The sequence below is a fragment of the Malus sylvestris genome, chromosome 16, assembly GCF_916048215.2.
Source record: "Malus sylvestris chromosome 16, drMalSylv7.2, whole genome shotgun sequence".
NCBI classification, from domain to species: Eukaryota; Viridiplantae; Streptophyta; class Magnoliopsida; order Rosales; family Rosaceae; genus Malus; species Malus sylvestris.
In genome coordinates, this window is record NC_062275.1 from 6,101,054 (window position 1) to 6,119,777 (window position 18,724).

Sequence of the window (18,724 nt, forward strand, 5' to 3'; positions counted from 1 at the left end):
TCACCAAAATGACATATTCTTGCCTGAAGCAAGACACGACTGGCATCATTTGCGCTTCCAAGACTTTAAGTCTGTGAATGAATATAATTATGAAGTTTGTCAAATCCGATCACTTCTCAAGTTTTGCAATGAAACTTTGACTGAAGAGGATCTTCTGGAGAATACATATTCGACCTTCTCTGCTTCTAATATTGTCATGCAGCAACAATATAAAGCTCAGAAGTTTACTAAGTTCTTGGATTTGATCTCTGTTTTACTTCTCGCTGAAAAGTAGAACCAGCTGTTGATGAAGAATTATCAAGCTCGACCTACTAGGACGACTGCTGTACCTGAAACATATTATAGCACCAACCAACGCCAAAAGAGGCGTGGTAGGGGCGGCCAGAAGCCATCCCACCAAGGTCAACAGAGTAAAGGTCCATCTAAGGGAGGAAACAAAGCCCATAAGCGCCCAAATCTCGCTCCCAAGGCCCCAAACTTCAAGAATAAGGACAAAGCACTTGAAACCATGGATGCGGACATGTGTTATCGTTGTGGTTCAAAGGGCCATTGGTCCCATGTTTGCCGAGCTCCCAAGAAGGTTGTAGATGAATATCATTCTCGTCGTAAGAAGTTTGAATCAAACTTCATGCAAGTGGACGAATCGGAGACTACAAAGATGGAGGTTTCTGATTTTCAGGAGGATAGCACCCCTAGGGAAGGTTAGAATCTTAGACATAGACTTATTTTTAGTTGAAATAAAACAATTGGGGCCGAATTCCACCTAATGGCCGAACCCCTCCTTTGTTTTTGGTTGATTTTTGAACAATTTTCCTTTATGTTTGGATTATTAGTTGGTGATTTGTTTTGGATATTAAGTTTTTTAATCCTTGAATAAATGAAATTATTTTGAATTGATATTTGTTTTTATAAACTTTTATGCATGTGACCGATTCAAATTAATTTCTCATTATACGTATGAATAGTGGGAAAGTTAGTTGTCTAACAGATAGTGCAACCACGTATATTGTTTTGCGTGAACGCATATATTTCACTAACTTCATACCTAAGAATACACCTCTGACAACCCTCTCAGGCCTATCCAACCTGATTGAAGGATACGGTAAGACACGTATAATGTTGTCAAATGGTACAATCTTGACCATTTATGAGGCACTTTATTCTCCACGTTCCAGAAGAACGTTATTAAGTTTCAAAGACATTAGAGATAACAATTACCATGCTGAAACCCACATAGAAAATGGAGTTGAATTTCTGTGACTTCCTACGAATATGGCCAAAAACATATTCTAAAAAAGATGGAGTGTATCCCAAGTGGTCTGTATATTACGACCATGCGCCCCATAGAATGCCACTATGTGGCCGGCCCTACTATTGGGACCGTACACTAAATTACACTTTGGCATGATCGTTTAGGGCATCCTGGACGAATAACGATGCGCCGTATCCTCAAATCTTCACACGAGCATCCACTAACCTGAAGTTTAGGTTTGCTCCAAGGAATCACATATCAAACATGTTCGATGGGAAAGCTTATTACTAAGCCTTCTTATGACAAGATTCGTTCGAATCCTCCAATTTTTCTACAACGGATTCAGGGGGACATTTGTGGACCAATTCACCCTCCATGCGGACCATTTAGATACTTTATGGTTTTGGTTAACGCTTCCATATGATGGTCACACGTGTGCTTGTTGTCCATAAGGAACATTACATTCTCAAAACTGTGGGCTCAGGTTATCAAGCTCAAGGCTCACCACCCTGATTATCCAATCAAATCTATTCGATTGGATAATGCTAGAGAATTCACATCTAAAACTTATGATGACTATTCCATGTCGATTGGGATTGAAGTTGAACATCATGTACCCCATGTTCACACCCAGAACGGCCTGGCAGAGGCTTTTATTAAGCACTTACAAATGATTGCTCAATCGTTGGTCATATGTACCAAGCTCCCGATCGTTGCTTGGGGCCATGCAATATTTCACGCAGCAAAGTTAGTTCGCCTGAGGCCTGTTGCGACACAACCATTTAGTGCCTTTCAGTTGGTTACCGGATACGAACCCGACATATCGCATTTGCGCGTATTTGGTTGTGCGATATATGTGCCGATCTCGCCGCCCTTATGTACAAAAATAGGGCCTCATCGAAAGATGGGAATCTATGTCGAATATGATTTTCCTTCGATTATTTATTACTTAGAACCTTTGACAGGCGATCGGTTTACCGCTCATTTCACGGATTGTCACTTCTATGAGACAGTCTTCCCGTCATTAAGGGGAGATAAGAATGTCACCGTTCCTGAAGAACGACGCGAATTATCGTAGATGACTCCCACTTTGTCTCATTTAGATCCCCGCACCGCTCAGTTTGAAATTGAAGTGAAGCGTATATTAGATCTCCATAACATAGCTCAGAGCATGCTAGATGTTTTCACCAATCTAGTGCGCATGACAAGATCACATATTCCAGCTGCGAATACGCCTGCAAAGATGGATGTACCAAATGTACAACGGACTGCCCTCTTAGAAGCTCAGAACGCGAATCTTGGTAATCCATGTACATTAGCGGCTAGCCAATCATCTGCCCCTACACAAAAGCATGGCAGACCCCTTGGTTCAAAGAATTCACACCCCCAAAAGAACAAAACCACGGCACAAGGTCCTGAAGAACCTACCATGAATCTGACTATCCCTTACTGATTCTGCCCAACTCATGAGGAAATTCTAGATTATAGAAGCGTCATTGAAGAGACAAATCATCCTCTAGAGAATCGAGAGATTTCAGTCTATTATGCTCTTAGATGATGTGTGGCGTAGAAATGAGATGATTGTCGACAATGCATTAACATTTACAGTAGCTACTAAGATCATGTTGAGCGATGACATTGAATCACATTCCATTAATGAATGTTGACGTAGAACTGATTAGTCAAACTGGAAACAAGCAATCCAAGTCGAACTCGATTCACTTACGAAACGTAAGGTGTTTGGACCTGTAGCTCCTACTTCTCTATATGTGAAGTATGTTGGCTACAAATGGGTTTTCGTTCGGAAACGTAATGAGAATAACAAAATTGTGCGTTACAAAGCTCGTCTTGTTGCACAAGGTTTCTCACAACGCCCCGGGATTGACTATGAGGAAACTTATTCACCTGTTATGGATGTGATTACTTTTCGCTACCTTATTAGTTTGGTAGTTTCAGAAAAACTAGATATGCAGCTGATAGACGTAGTAGCTACGTATCTCTATAGGGATCTTAATACGGAAATCTATATGAAAGTTCCCGAATGACTTATATTGACTGGTTCAAATATTTCCAAACCCCAGAACATACTCTCAATTCGGCTGAGGCGTTCACTCTACGGTTTGAAACAATCTGGAAGAATGTGGTATAACCATCTGAGTGAGTATTTGACTAGTTAGGATATGTGAACAATGAATTATGCCTTTGTGTGTTCATTAAGAAGTTACATTCCAGATTTGCGATTGTTGTAGAGAACTGTTGCGCACCTGAAGTCGAAATTTGAGATGAAAGATCTAGGTAAAACTCGATACTGTCTCGGTCTCAAGATAAAGCATTGTTCAGATGGAATCCTAGTACATCAATCGAACTACACCCAAAAGGTGTTGCGCCGCTTTAATGAGGATAAAGCGAAGTCTTTGAGTATTATAGTCATTCGTTCGCTAGATGCAAAACAAGATCCCTTCCGTCCGAAGGAGAATGATGAAGAGATTTTGGAGCCTGAAGTTCCTAATCTAAATGCGATAGGCACTTTTTTGTACTTAGCTTAATTCATTAGACTCGACATCTCTTTCGCCGTTAATATTTTGGAAATATATAGTAATGCGCCAACACGCAGACACTGGATTGGCATGAAAGACATCTTTCGTTACCTTAAGGGCTACGAATTTGGGCTTGTTCTATCCCTACGAATCCTCGAATGGTGCCACACCCTATGCTTCTCGAGTCGATTCTCGCCTTGTTGGTTATGCTAACATAGGATACTTATCTGATCTGCATAAGGCGCGCTCTCAAACGGGTTATGTCTTTACCGTTTGAGGCACTGCAATCTCTTAGAGGTCAACTAAATAGACCTTAGTTGCCATTTCGTCTAACCATGCTGAAATTCTCGCCTTACATGAAGCAAATCAGGAATGATTTTGGTTGAGAGCAGTAGTGGGCCATATTCGAAGCTCTTGCGATCTTTATCCTGTCATTGATGTCCCAATGACGATCTTTAAAGACAACGCAACCTACATCGAACAGCTCAAGAAGGGTTACATCAAAGGAGACAACACCAAGCACATTGCGCTAAAGTTTTTCTTTTCACATCAACAACAAGAGCATCAGAATATTGAAATCACGCAAATCCGTTCACAAGACAATCTGGTCGACCTCTTCACCAAATCACTACTGAAGACGACGTTTCAAAAGCTTGTTCATGAAATTGGTATGCGTAAACTTTCTGAATTGTAACTTTGTTATTTCTCTTTGGAATTATGTCAAACTCAGAGGGAGTATCTTGCAGATACTTGCTTGATCTTAATGTACTCTTTTTCCCTACGATTAGAAGCATTTTTCCCACTGAGTTTTTGCTACCTAACTAGGTTTTAACGAGGCACCCACATTGGGCTGGTCATATCCCTGATGACGTCATCTAGACATTTCTTTTGACTTTGCATTTCTCACGCATTTTTCCTTAGACTATGGATTTTGTCCCTACTTAGGTTTTTACCATAGCCTTAGGGTTATTTAGTGAGACTTACTACTTATGTAAGTTCCTACCTTATTGAGAATAAGCGTTGTTCATTAGAATCAGTACCAATGAGTCGACTTCCTCAACTTCTGCATGATGCTAAATCTACCTTGGGTATTTACACACTTAAGGGGGAGTGTTGTAAACATTCCTGATTTAAATGTGATTGTGTAAATCCTAAATTAGATTGATTCGAGTTATCATTTCCTATTGTATTTTGTATTCCTTGGGGATGAAGGAATATATTCTCTCCTTATATTACTATAAATAAAGGCACAATGTAGGAGGGATAACAACACACATTCCCTTACAATTCTACAAACACATCTCTATCTCTTTCTTCTCCTTGTCGTCGGCCCTCTCTCTCCTTATCAGATAAAATAGACCATAAAACATTATCAGCACGCTCCTATCGCTGCGCTTAGAAATCTGACGTTAGAGAATTTTTTCTACATCAAACCAGTTCATCCATATCATCACGCAATCAGGTTCTGTCCAAACAACGATTTTTATCTCGATATTTTTACAGCCCTGATAGCATGACCATTCACCATAATGCTTTACCCAAATTTACGTTTTACGAATTTAGATTCTACATAAATTGTATATGCCTCATAATCATAATTGTTGAATTATGTGAATTTGATATTTGCCATGAATTGCATCAAATATATTTGTATATGCATCAAAATTGAATTCACTTAACATATTATTGTTTTGTATATGCATATAACCGAATTGAATTGAAAAACAAAAAGAAAAAAAAAAGCAAAAATTGGAATCGAGAAACCTAGGGTTTTTCAAACCCATACCCTTGCACCGTACCCTTGCACCATGCAAGCCACCAAGCCAGCAGCCTGAGATGGCCAGCCCAAACATCAAAACCCATTCGCCACCAGGCCTGCAGCCTGCATCGAGTCCCCATGAGGGCTCCAAGACCGACAACCCAGAAACCCGACACTCTTCATGGCTTATCCACCATATCAGGATGGCCTGCAGCCCATCATCACACCTCGGGTCACCATGTTTGACTGCCTGAAGCTCATCCCTAACATCGATTAACCGAGATTCAATTAAATCTCATCGGATTTTATATGCATCAAAATTGAATTCACTTAACATATTATTGTTTTGTATATGCATATAACCGAATTGAATTGAAAAAGAAAAAGGAAAAAAAAAGCAAAAATTGGAATCGAGAAACCTAGAGTTTTTCAAACCCGTACCCTTGCACCATGCAAGCCACCAGACCAGCAGCCTGCGATGGCCCAGCCCAAACATCAAAACCCATTCACCACCAGGCCTGCAGCCTGCATCGAGTCCTCATGAGGGCTCAAAGACTGATAACCCAGAAACCAGACACTCTTTATGGCATCTCCACCATTGCAGGATGGTCTGCAGCCCATCATCATACCTCAGGTCACCATGTTTGACTGCCTGAAGCTTATCCCTGACATCGATTGACCGAGATTCAATTGAATCTCATCGGATTTTTTTTCTTCCGAAAACCCAATTAAAATTTCCAAGGTTCCACAATGAATGTCAAGATTTTTTTTTTTCAAATCTCTGTTCTTATTTTTGAGGTTTTTGGCGACCCACGGACTCGTACTAAGCATCATTGTCCCAACATCGACCGCCTAACACGACACCGTCAACCAAAACCCGACGTTCTTCCCCGGCAGTACACACCCAACATGGTTGGGTTTGTGACCCACGATTTTTTTGGGTTTGAACCCTCCACAACCTGTTTTTCTTTCCTCCTTGGGCTCACCTTGCAGTGACCCAGAAATCCTTTGGGCCCACCTATCTTAGCCCATTCCCCCAGCTTGAAAGATAAGGAAAAAAAAAAAAAACAATTTTTTGGGCTTACCTGAAGCAGCCTGTATTAATTTTTTTTTTTTTAATTTTGGGCTTGCCTGCAGCAACCCAACCCGAGGAAGCACAGACCAATTTCTTTTAAGCCACCCGTGGGCCTCTATTTTTTTTGGGCCCCGGACTTTATTTGCCTAATTATTTTAGGCCCAATGGGTTTTATATTTTTTTCACCCACAATTTAATTTGGCCCGAAACCCAAATAATTAAAATTCAATTATAATTGTAAACCTAAATTTTATATTTTTGCATATTCTTGTTGCATATTTGTTTTCATATATATTTGTGTTTGCCTGCAGAAATATATGAACCTGAAGTTCATAATTATTTTGAAACCTGAAGTTTCTTATACATGCCTTGTTTGAAAACCTGAAGTTTTTCATTTAAACACATCACCCATGAAAACTCGAAGTTTTTTCATGCAAAATTAAACCAAATCATGTCTATTAGAACCTATATGTTCTACTCCTACGTGAATGGATTAATTTTTCTCCATTACACTAAACACATCTTGTTCATCCATTTTGTGATAGGAACATGTCGAATTTAAACAAACTCGACTTTACTGCTTTGGAGGTCTCTGGAAGGAACTACCTCAAGTCGGTCCAAGATGTGAAGCTCCACCTCACTGCAAAGAATTTGTGTCCTGCCATTGAAGCAGCAACAGACGAGCCTGTTGGCGAAGCTGAAAAAGTCACTGCTATGATCTTCATCCAAAGACATATTCATCAATGGCGGAGCTAGGAATTTTTTACCGGATGGGCTAGCTTAAAATTTTAAATCTTTATAAATAAAGAAACTTGATACCGTATTTTTCATAGCATCAGCTAGCGTAAAAAAAAAAATTCACAAGGTGAGCCGAAAAAATTTGTAATTAAAAAAATACATGTTCAAATTAAACAAATCCAAACTTGTACATGTACAAGAAGCGATGAGAAAAATGATGAAAGAAAAAGAGATGGTTTGCAAACTGTATTATATAATTTTATATAGTTAAACCTAGAGAATTCAGATTAGTGACTAAATATTTAGTGGACTACATTCGAAAATCAATTGAAATTACGTGTAAAATTTGATTTTTCACCGAAAGCTACCTGGGTTACAACCCAAGGCAGCCCTTAACCTGGCTCCGCCAGTGATATTCATGACACTCTGCAAATTGAATATCTTGCTGAGGAGGATCCACATGCATTATGAGTCGCTTTGGCTGATCGTTTTGATCACTATGAATGTTTACAACACTCCCCCTTAAGGGTGTATTGCAACCCAGTCGAGTTCCGATTTTGTACAGGTAATTGGACTGGGACATTGGCAGCGACGGGTCCGTCGACAGCATGCCTGGGTGATCCAATAAATTATAAGTTTTGTATTATTTAATAGAGATCACCGTGGATAATTGGTTGCTATTTTGTTAATTTGGTTGGTAATTATGATATTTTTGTTCGGAATATTTTAATATTATTCATTGGAAAAATTAAATTAAATTTATAAATATTTGGAATTTGGTTAAGTACTATTTTCAATATGAATCTGATTTTGATTCCATCTTATTCCAACTCCTCAATTCAATTCATCTCATTGTGATTACAGATTAATAAACAAGCCATAAGTACGGCTGAATTTGTGTTGGTGTTTGGACCCGATTTTATACCATCGGCCCAAGCGATCGAGGCTGTTGAGTGAGCATAATTCTTAACCGTCAGTTAAGATAATTTGCTATTGTTAAGAGATAATATTATGGTTTTTAATCATAATAATTATCTTTTAATAAATTATCTCAATTTTCTTGTACAAAATAAATAGGATGCAAATCATAACCTCAACGTAGAGACCCAAGTTAATTTGGATTTGTTAGTAGTGTACTATGTGAATTAGAGCAGCTTGGCTTGGACTCTTCACATGGCATAACATGGATCTGCAAGTTTTGGATAATGGTGAATAGAAAACCTAAGTAGGTTAGGTTGTTTGATGGATGTTGTCAGATGGATAGGCTTTTGGATGGGTGATGAGTTAGGTTTTTATTAGCTTTGAAAAGTCAACCATTTGAAGATAGGCTTTAAGCCTATGCCACGGATTAGTTTGAGTTTTAGTCGGTCTCTGCTCATAATCCAGGCCGTGCCAATCAAAAAATATGTTCCTATAAATACAGAGGCAATGGCAACGCATGAAGGACCTCCAACTCAACACAAAAACTGCCATGCGCAAACCCTCACTCTACGTGAAACCTCTCAAACATCTTGAGACTTTTTTATTTTCTTTTTCACCAACACATCTTCAGTTTTTTATTTTCTTTTTCGCCAACACAAGTTTGGATAAACAGCATTGTTGCCGTAGAATCAACCGACCGTGAAGCACCTTCAGTTTGGATAAACAGCACTGCAACAGGCCCGACTGGTTATCTATCCAAGCCTCGGTCGAGAAGGATTTTCGAATCCTTATTAGCAGAGGTCATCTCATTAGCCTTCTCGGCGAAGTGAGGTGTTACAAGTTACTACATTCAGCACATTGAAAGCCGAATTTGATATTGAACTTCACAGAACTAGCAGCCTTCTTTTCAGACTCTAGAACCTGAAGGCCGAGACGTGTCTCGGCTGCAGTCGCAAGATCAAGAAGTCAGCAGCGCACCCAACGCAACATCAACATATTTTACTCCTCGATCGAGCTCGGCCGACGAGTTGGCACGCCCGCATACAACCAAATGACGTAGTTAGCTCATTAGTTACTCGGTTTGCACACCACGTAGGTTTAGTAGTTTTTAGGGTCAACAGTTGGATACAGAATAATTTCTTAGTGGTAGGTGTGTAGAGATATATAGATAGGTTAGTTTAGGTTTAGGTTTAGGTTTATATGAAGTAATATGTGCTTCGCCCTTCGCATGTGGTCCCATATCCTAGCAGAGAGGGTATTAGGTTTTCACCATGTTTCCAGGGTTTGAAATTCCTCATAAATTATTGTAACAGTTTCAAACCATCTCTACTTCCTCAATAAAAATAGTTTCTTTATATAAAAATAAAAAATAAAATAATATGTGCTTCATGGTCTTAATTTAATCACTAACCACGTTCCGACATTGGAATTCTTTTCAGCGATAACAATTTTTCAGTAAGTTGTGGAGTTCAATTCAAACAGAAAGACCTAGTCTTCGGTTATGTATTACGAACTTGATTTGATCTTATCGAGAGGAGGTTGTTAGCATTATGACGTTCCGCAAAGGTCAAAAAGTTGATGCAATTAAAATCCTACCTATTAAGCAATCTTGCTTCTCTAATAAATAGAGTTATCAAAACCCTAGCTAAAACCCAAGACTTCTCTCACTCTCACAAACCTCTCGAAAATCATTAATTCTGGGTGCTTCTGCCGATGGCACAATTTCTCGCCAGCCAAACACCTGCCTGATCACCTGCCTGATCACCTGCCTGATGGTCGCGTTCGTGACCATTCCTGTCGTCTCGGTGCTTATTGTGGGTGTCATCAAGGATGCTAAAATCAATCCTCAAGGCCTTCAATTCCGGCTCGAATCAGCCACCGTACCCCAACTCAACGTCAATGGCTCCGAGTTAACCGCCACCTGGGACCTGACGATCGTGGCAGTAAACCCTAACCACAAGCTCTCCACGTCATTCAACAGCCTGCAAGCCACCGTCTTCTAGACATAGTCATGCTCGCAACGAAGCCAGTGACTCCTCCCTCGGTTTAAAACAAGAAAACCGAGACCGCTAACAGCTTCAAAATCGAAACAGTGTCGGCCTATATAGGTAATGGCGTGGCCAATGAAATCTCGGAAGGGAGATCTAAGGGATCGGTGAGATTCGAGCTCAGCATGTTGGGTTATTTTAGGCTGCCATCGTATTGGACAAATCCTAACAACTTTCGGGTGTATTGCAACCCGGTGGAGTTCCGATTTTCTCCGGGCATTTGGACCGGGACATTGACAGCGACAGGTCCCCCGACAGCATGCAAGGATGATCCGATAAATTTAAAGCTTTGTGTTATGTAATAGAGATCACCGTCGATAATTGGTTGCTATTTTGTTAATTTGGTTGGTAATTATGATAGTTTTTCTTTTCATTTATTTAGTTTGGTGTCTCACGTGCTTATGTTGTATAGAAAAACGAATTAATGCACGAAGTAAAGCCACATGAGCTGAGTTCTAACAAAATAATTCAGGGAGTAATACTACACTTATCATCTATTTGCATCATCTTTTCAATAGACGTAGGGTCATCAACACATGTAAGTGTCATCTCTATTGGAAAGATGCTACAAATAGATGGTAAGAATTTCTAGTTATCTACTTATAAAATCATAACGGTTAGTTCCTTGTGTGTTTGGTCCTTGCTTTTGGTCTTTTGGTGGATAGCAAACAAATTCTTAGTTCAGGAAAAGTCTTAAGATAAATATGTAAGATGAAATATTAAACCAGAATACAGCATTGCATAAAGTACATGGGTAAAACGGTAAATTTCATCAGCGTTTGAAGCTAAGAAACATTGCTAGTGAAAATATAACTTTTTACATATTGCAATAAACCAGAATACAGCATTGCTATACTTATTTGATATTTCAATATCACACAAGCCATAAACACAATTATTTTGCCAAATGTTGTTCCAAAGAAGATGGAGTTGAAATTTTTCAAGAAACGAAGGGAAGGTTTCTGGACAATGTTTGATGCTCACACAGTCAAATTAGGTGTAATTTTGAAATCAAGATCCCAGAGCTGGAAGCTGCCCTTGACGAAATCGTAATATCCGCCTTTCAGACTCAGAGTCTTGTTCACCACTGCTTCTCTCACAAATGGATATGTCAGTAAGTTTCCCAATGAGATGTTCACGGACTCCTGCATTCAAAACACAAGATGGTTGAACTTGGAAGAATCTTAATCAATCTTAATCTAATTATGATGTCTGAACTTGGAATAATCTTAATCTAATTAATCCAATCGGTATGCTAATGTGTTGCGTTTCAAAAAAAAATGCTAATTAAAAATGAGTCAACGCTTTTATATAATGTCATGTCTATCTTTCTCATCATGTGACTAGTGTAATGAGAGAAGCAGGTGCATGATTGTATACAATCGGTCATAGGACGTACCATCTCTTTAAGAGGAGCTATGATTTCTAGTTTTTGCTTTAATTTAGGCAATGCAAAGTTACCTTCTCCAAGTTGGTGCACTGCTCTGTGAAACTCAAACCACTGTATGCAGCTTTAATCTTGGTCTTTGCCGGTGAACAGATTTTCACCCAGCTCTCTATGAAGTCACTGAAAATTCAGTATACAAATGGAGGACTGTCAATGCATAAAACAAAATTATTCTAACTACAAATTAACTGGATGAGAAAATACTGGGGTTTCAAAATGGTATTTAAATACAGTAGCATAACTGTAAAAGCTGTTTGCCTTGTGTACGGACAGTACGCTATTGCTAGATTTCAGAATGTTATTTAAAAGTAGAGTAACCTGAAACCGAAAGTTACAAAGAATTTCAAAGATGAATTGAAAAAAGCAAATAATCTGAAGCTGTTATAAGCACTTTAATTATCCTTCTACTTGTAGCTTTATACAACTTTGTGGATGCCTCCAAAAACAATGGTACCACAGTCACTAAAGAATAAAGTCCTTCATATTCGATCGTTTCCGATCGAGTAGGACACGACACAAATCAAATATATTATATACTAAATAGCAATAACTCCACATGGAAGGAGAAGCCAACAATTTTGGAAGTTCTAAAAACCATATTAAAAAAATTAAAAGTGTCTATCTGCAAATATCCTTGATTATTCTTCATTCGAGAATGTGTACTTAAATTATTGTACTTAGAGGAGTTATTCAACTTTTGAATCAAATTAAAATCAGAAAGATGCAAAGTGTTGAAGGCTTTAAACCTACTTCTTCTTGCTATGATCAGTGAAGCCTTACCTAGCAGTGGACCCATCATCTGGGATAGACATGAGCCCCTTTATACCTCCACAGCAGCTGTGTCCAATCACCAAAATATTCTCCACCTGAAGAAATGCATTTTCCCTTTGTTTAGTACAGGCGATAATTATACTTTAAGCTAGATTAAGAGAAAGAAAGATATTTCAAACGTAAGATACACCGAACTAAAGAGAATATTCTATCTATGGAGGCAATTTACCACTTATGAAATGCATTCTCTCTTTTAATTAAGTTTTCAAATGTAAAATACAACGAACTAAAGAGAATATTCTATCTATGGAGGCAATTTACCACTTATGAAATGCATTCTCTTTTAATTAAGTTCTAAACTACATTGCCAAAAAGTAGGTATAGTACTCAAACATAATTAACATTCATCCTGCTTCTAAATCTGCAACTTTTGAAGCCTTTTCTTTCTGCCCCCTTTTATTTTGGAGGGGTAACATGATAAGGTGTGCAAGGAAAGGAACAAACCCAATGACTAGGTCACCATTATTGATTGAATCACAGAATAATATAAAAAAGTTGAATATGAAAGTAGTGGTTCCAGAATCCAGTCGGAGTAAAAGCAAAGTTGAATATGGAAAGGAGTGGTCGTTTTTTATTCACCTTCAGATGCAATACCGCATATTCAATGGCCGCCCCCATTCCCGAGTACTTTGTCTGCACCACCAACCCCATTAGGTCAAATACAATACACAAATAAACCACCAACAAACTAAGCAAAATATAACTTATAGTTGATGGACCATGTTGCATTTTATACAGTTTTTGAAGCATATTTCATCATTTGATTTGATTCAGTCACAAATCATGCGCAATTTTTGTGAAGGGTAAGCGCTGTTAATTACGCTTAATTGTTGATCATGTCGTGCATGTTTGGTTTCTTATATGTAAAAAGTCGTTTCTATTGGTAAATGAATTGCAGCTTGATAAGTTATCAGAACAGTGGAAGTGTTGAAGTTATAGATTAATAAAAAAAAATAGGGTTTTGGTAGGCGAACCAGGTCATATGGAGGGACCATGTTAGCGATGTTTCGGACTACAAAGGCCTCCCCTGGTTGGAAATTGAGGATGTGCGAGGGGCAAACTCGGGAGTCTGAGCATGCAAATACCATGAACTGCATTTTCATAATACAACTTAATTAATTAGCTCAATAATGTAACAGATTTATTTATACTAATGTATAAATGCATATTTTAATTAAATTGACTGATTATATAACTGAATTAATTGAAAAAATTAGAGTTTAATCATCAGTTCATCGCTGACCTTGGGACTTTGGCCTGCGGCGAGTTTGGCGTACAAATCAACATCTTTCCTGGAAAAGAGTAACAAAGTTCAAGTCCTTCGTTCAGGTAATAAAGCACAAGGGTAGTTTGGGAAGTTTGAGTTGGATCAGGAAATTGGGGAATTAACCGAACAGAATATTCGAAGAGCATAGTAACTTTGGAGCTTACTCGTATTTCTCCTTCTTGAAATGGGTGAACCCGGTTTTGATCCTCTCGACCGCGTCGGTCGAGTCGGCCGACGCCAGCTCAGCCGTTATCTGCTTGATCTTGGCGGCGGCGACGCCCTCGAGGTCAGCCTTTTCACTGCCAGAAAGTAACGGAAAAACAGGACTGTTACTCTTAGAAGCCGTCAGATAACACCAAGGTGAAAAAGAGGGGGGACCCACGGGTGACAGGGGATGATCCAAAGCCACTCCGAATGGGGCCCACGTAGCGGCAACAACAAGTGCCTGATTGGCCGAAACAGAAACGCGTCCGAGAAGGACGGAAACGGAAAGGGCATAATGACAGAGAAGGACAGCTACGTTCAGGATAATTACAGTAAACGTCCGGACAATGAAAAAGTACCTTAGGAGCTTGGAAAGTCCGGCAATGGCATCCTCGTACGAGTCCTTCGCCATGTCTTCCTTCTGCAAATTCCCCCCAAAAAAAAAAAATCAACCAATCAGAAAACAAAGGCAATTTCTGAAGAGAAAATTATTGAATTAAAAACCATACGATTCTGAAATTGAAAAAAAAAAAAAAAAAAAGGATTCATTTCTTCAACGAATCGACGAAATGACATCTCAGAATTCGCATGATTGTGATTCGACGTGCGAGGAATCGAAGAAATTAAGGAGGAGAAGGTGTGTGTACGGACCTGCGAATCCGGCGTTTGGGAAATTCGAGAGATTTGAATTCTGAGCTAACGAGGATTGGAGGAGGAGGAAGGGGAGGGGAGGGAGGAGGGTCTGTCAGTCACCAGAAGTTGGGCACTACTCAGGTAAGCTATGCCTATGATGGTTTGGCATTTAAATTTTGATTTATAGGCAAACGCAAATAATAATATTATATTTTTGTGGACTGATTAGTTTACGTAGGACAAATTGGACCATAGGAAATGGACATGAAAGGAGGGTAAATTGCCGTGTGGTTGGGTATTTCTTTCACATTACTTCTGTTATCTTTCTTTCGTCATTCATCATTTCTCTCGCATTCATTTGATTTTCTTTTTCTTTTTTCCCAAAAGGTAAACATTCATTGAATTGTGTTAATCTTATAACACGCCGATTACCATAAATTGGTCATTTGATTGAGTTTTTTTTTAGTCGGTTAAATTGTTGAATGTTAGGAGGAATAAATGACGATCGAACTTATACTAGAGTACATAAACATTATGATTTTTCATCGGTGTAGTAAAGCGTCATTTGCAACATAGATTAAGCATTGTTTGCACTCATTATGGTATTTTTAATGAAATACTAATTACAATGTTACAAAATTTTAAGATGGTAGGCAAATAAGAACTTTGAAAGTAAACTAGATGATTCAACCGAAAGCAAAAAAATTAGAGATCATTTGGTAACCATTTTATTTTCGGTTTTTTTTTTTTTTTTGAACAAATGATGTTATTTACAGTTTAGGGGTGGGGGAGTGGGCACACTAGGCTAACCATAATAATGTAGTTCAAAACCTAAAACTTCTTAGTTACAAGTGAAAAGTGAAGAGAAATATCACTAGACTGTAGCACTACTTTCTTAAATTTTCAAAATTTGGTATTGAGTTTTTTGCATTTTGGTTTATTTTCAATTTTTTAAAACTGAAAATAGTTAACAAATAAGATTTCAGTTTTTAATTTATAAAAATTAAAAACGAAATAATTATCAATTAGTCTCTCAAGTGCTCGAAACCAAAACGAAGAATGTCAAATTAAGACACTATTTGTAAGTTCTTTTAGGAAAAATAATGTATTTCTGGTATAAAAAAATTTATTTAATAGATGTATTTATGGTTAAATGTAAAGAAAGAAAAGAATGAAGGTAACTTTAACGAAAAATCATATTTTTACACTAAAAAATCAATCATGGTAATATTCATTTTACTCTTTATTTTATCTTTTTCGTTATAACTCAAAATTTTCAAAAATTTTTCATTAGTTTTCCTAATAATGAAAAAGCACCAATATCTATTAGGCGAAGAGTTGTAGGTGGACGCCACGGGGTGGGTAGAGGGAACGTGACGACAAGCAGTGATGATTAGAAAATAAAATAAAAACATAAGGCGAGTGACGATTAAAAGCAATTATTTATTTATATTTTTAGCTGGAGGCATCCCTACGAACTGTCGAAATTCCAATTTAAATTGTCGCTTGCGCAACAGACACTGAATTTTTATCAGATATTATCTTCTTCTTGTTGTTGTTTTCATCGTCTCTCTAAAGAAAGACATTTTGGGTTTTGATTAAGAGTCATATTTGGCCACTTCCACAGAGCGGTCGCATTTCTGATTGCACCCTTTCGAAAAAGCAGAAGGCCATTTGCCACTTGTTATCGTGACATGTCTTGATGTGTTTTCGATTTAATATCAACACGTCTTGATGTGTTATTAGTTTATTTGTGGTTTTAACCCCTTCATTTGCTTCGTTGTTCATGGAGTACCGGAATAGGTTAGTGAGAGCAGTAAAATGATGAAACAAGGAACCTAATTAAGCAGTTTTAGTATAGTATATATCTCATGCATGCAAATTGCAATGCTAGATTAGTGTATGAAAGTTATGGAGTTTCGTGAATTAATATATAATTAGTAGTAGCTACTAGACCAGAAGACACGATTAAGTGAGAAGGGAAGCTTCGATCGATCTTCTTGCTTCTTGCAGATTGCTGAGAGATGTGTTGATCTTGAACTTTAACTAACACGATGATGTCGCCAGTGTCTCGTTTTAATTAAACATTAAGCCTTTAATTAGATCTGTCTTGGTACTTGGTTTGGGTTGGAACTGGATCCATCATACATCTATTGGGATCTTTCAATTTAGACCAGGGGTGGGCACTCATATGTTTTCCGAACTCCGGGTGGTTCACAATATACATTTGCCTTTGTCTGTACGTAGATTTAAGTCACGATTTAATCTATTTAGGTTAGTAATTAATTGTTCAAATTTAAGGCTAATTGCTTGGATCTATAATTTTTTTTGACATAAAAGCTCATGACTGATGGCCACGAGGGACAATTTTCTTGACTAAACCACTCATGATTGACGTGCTTGTTGGTTTAGAAATAGGGGAATCAAATCATTGTCTTCGAGTTGCAACTATTGTTGAGCTTGTAGTTGTAGCTTTCTTTGGTCACCATGACACCAGTCCTATTTTTTCTTTAGTGTGATAGGAAATGCTATTGAAAACTTGAAAGCAAATACCAATTTAATTATCACTAATAAATATTTTTACATAAGTCAATAAACTTAGAAATTGTTGCTTGCTATTAATTTTGTATCAAATAATAATCGGACCGATATTGAATTATGAGTAGTGTTATACTTATCATCTAATTGTACTATCACTTGTACCATGTCTATAACAGGTAGGGTCTGCCAACGCATCTGGATCTCATCTCTATTAGAGAGATGTTACAAGTGATGGTACAAATAAATGGTAAAATAGCATTTTTGTTGAATTATTCATAAAATCTTCTTCAATATATGAATAAAATCAAGTTTTAAAGTTCGAGAACGTACCGTGGCCTTCGTTGTTATGCAACATAACAAGCATTTTTTAAGTGTCACAGCCATAACCTTTTCTTTTATGTTATTTCTCGACCTGTCATTAATTAAACAAACAAAACATATACATTCCCGGTGTAAATTTTCATTTTTTGATACAAGTGATACTATGTGATGAAATGAGCTAAAAAAGAAAACCCTACTGACTAATGCAATCCATCACTTACGTAAATTTTCATTCTCCAAATCTCTTCTTATTAAGCATTTTGAACATGTACCCAATGAAAGTGTTGCGCTCTAATCCTAGCTAGTTAGGCCACTCTCATAAAACATGAGACACCTTATAATTTAGTTGGACTCACTCGATTTCATGTCGGTTTCATATTTGCTATCCTACTCTAGTCAAACAGCTCTATCAAACTGGCTATAAAAAAACAAGTGCAAGAAATAGAGGCACACGACGTGTGCGCCGTTGACGTTCACGAATCACGAGTATCAACGACTCACAGTGGTTCACTTGACACCCTGCCTAGCATAATATAATGTTCATTGGAAAAAGCAAAAGACAGGTTACCTAGAAAAGCTACATCAGACAGAATGGACTCCTCTGTCTTCTGCAGTTGACACTGTTAGACTGTGGAAGGGAGGTTCAGCCGTCAGCCGCCACTGAAGAAAAAGTCAAGCAGCCATTGCCATCCAATATTTTGCTACTGTTCCTGTACTTGTATTGGGGGCAAAACCAATGAAACATTCCTCTAACTTGTATACACCGTACTATTCGTAATAAAATCCGAATGGATAGAGGAAGGCTAGGAGCCTCCTACCCGTGTGGAATGAGGATCTCCTATTAGGTATGTTACTCCGTCACCCTCGGCTACCAATCCTCTCCCTCCTAGTACTGAAAGAGATGTCTTCTCTGTCCTCATCCCAATTCACCCAAAATAACCTCAATCCGTGAGTGCAATTTGCGTTTATCTTGAACACCTTCATGTGGAATTGTTGTTTTACTTAAATTATAATACCTACGTATATATTTGTTTTATATAAATGGACCACTTTTATATACAAAGCAGAGGAAGAGTTTACCAAAACACTAAAAACTAGCTCCAACAGTCCAATATTTGCTAAGGCAATCACTCAGCCCTCCCTGCTGGAC

The 18,724-nt window shown here is 38.0% G+C and overlaps 1 protein-coding gene across 1 annotated transcript; it reads right to left on the reverse strand.

The window, feature by feature from the left end:
- Positions 1-11,023: 11,023 nt before the first annotated feature.
- On the reverse strand, positions 11,024-14,898 carry LOC126608626 (carbonic anhydrase 2-like). Its single transcript, XM_050276581.1, has 9 exons — positions 14,731-14,898; positions 14,439-14,500; positions 14,040-14,174; positions 13,852-13,900; positions 13,583-13,699; positions 13,188-13,241; positions 12,558-12,643; positions 11,792-11,897; positions 11,024-11,475 (listed from the first exon to the last, which is right to left on the reverse strand). Exons 2-9 carry the CDS (start codon positions 14,489-14,491, stop codon positions 11,311-11,313), a joined length of 765 nt encoding a protein of 254 aa, XP_050132538.1. The 5' UTR covers positions 14,492-14,500; positions 14,731-14,898; the 3' UTR covers positions 11,024-11,310.
- Between the last annotated feature and the right edge of the window lie 3,826 nt (positions 14,899-18,724).

Excerpts from the sequence above, each read along its gene's own strand:
- LOC126608626 (XM_050276581.1), bottom strand. The coding sequence starts at position 14,491 with ATGGCGAAGGACTCGTACGAGGATGCCATTGCCGGACTTTCCAAGCTC. Across the intron at positions 13,901-14,039 it reads TTCAAGAAGGAGAAATACGA|GAAAGATGTTGATTTGTACG; the intron begins GTAAGCTCCAAA and ends ACTCTTTTCCAG. Across the intron at positions 11,898-12,557 it reads GATGATGGGTCCACTGCTAG|TGACTTCATAGAGAGCTGGG; the intron begins GTAAGGCTTCAC and ends CTGAATTTTCAG.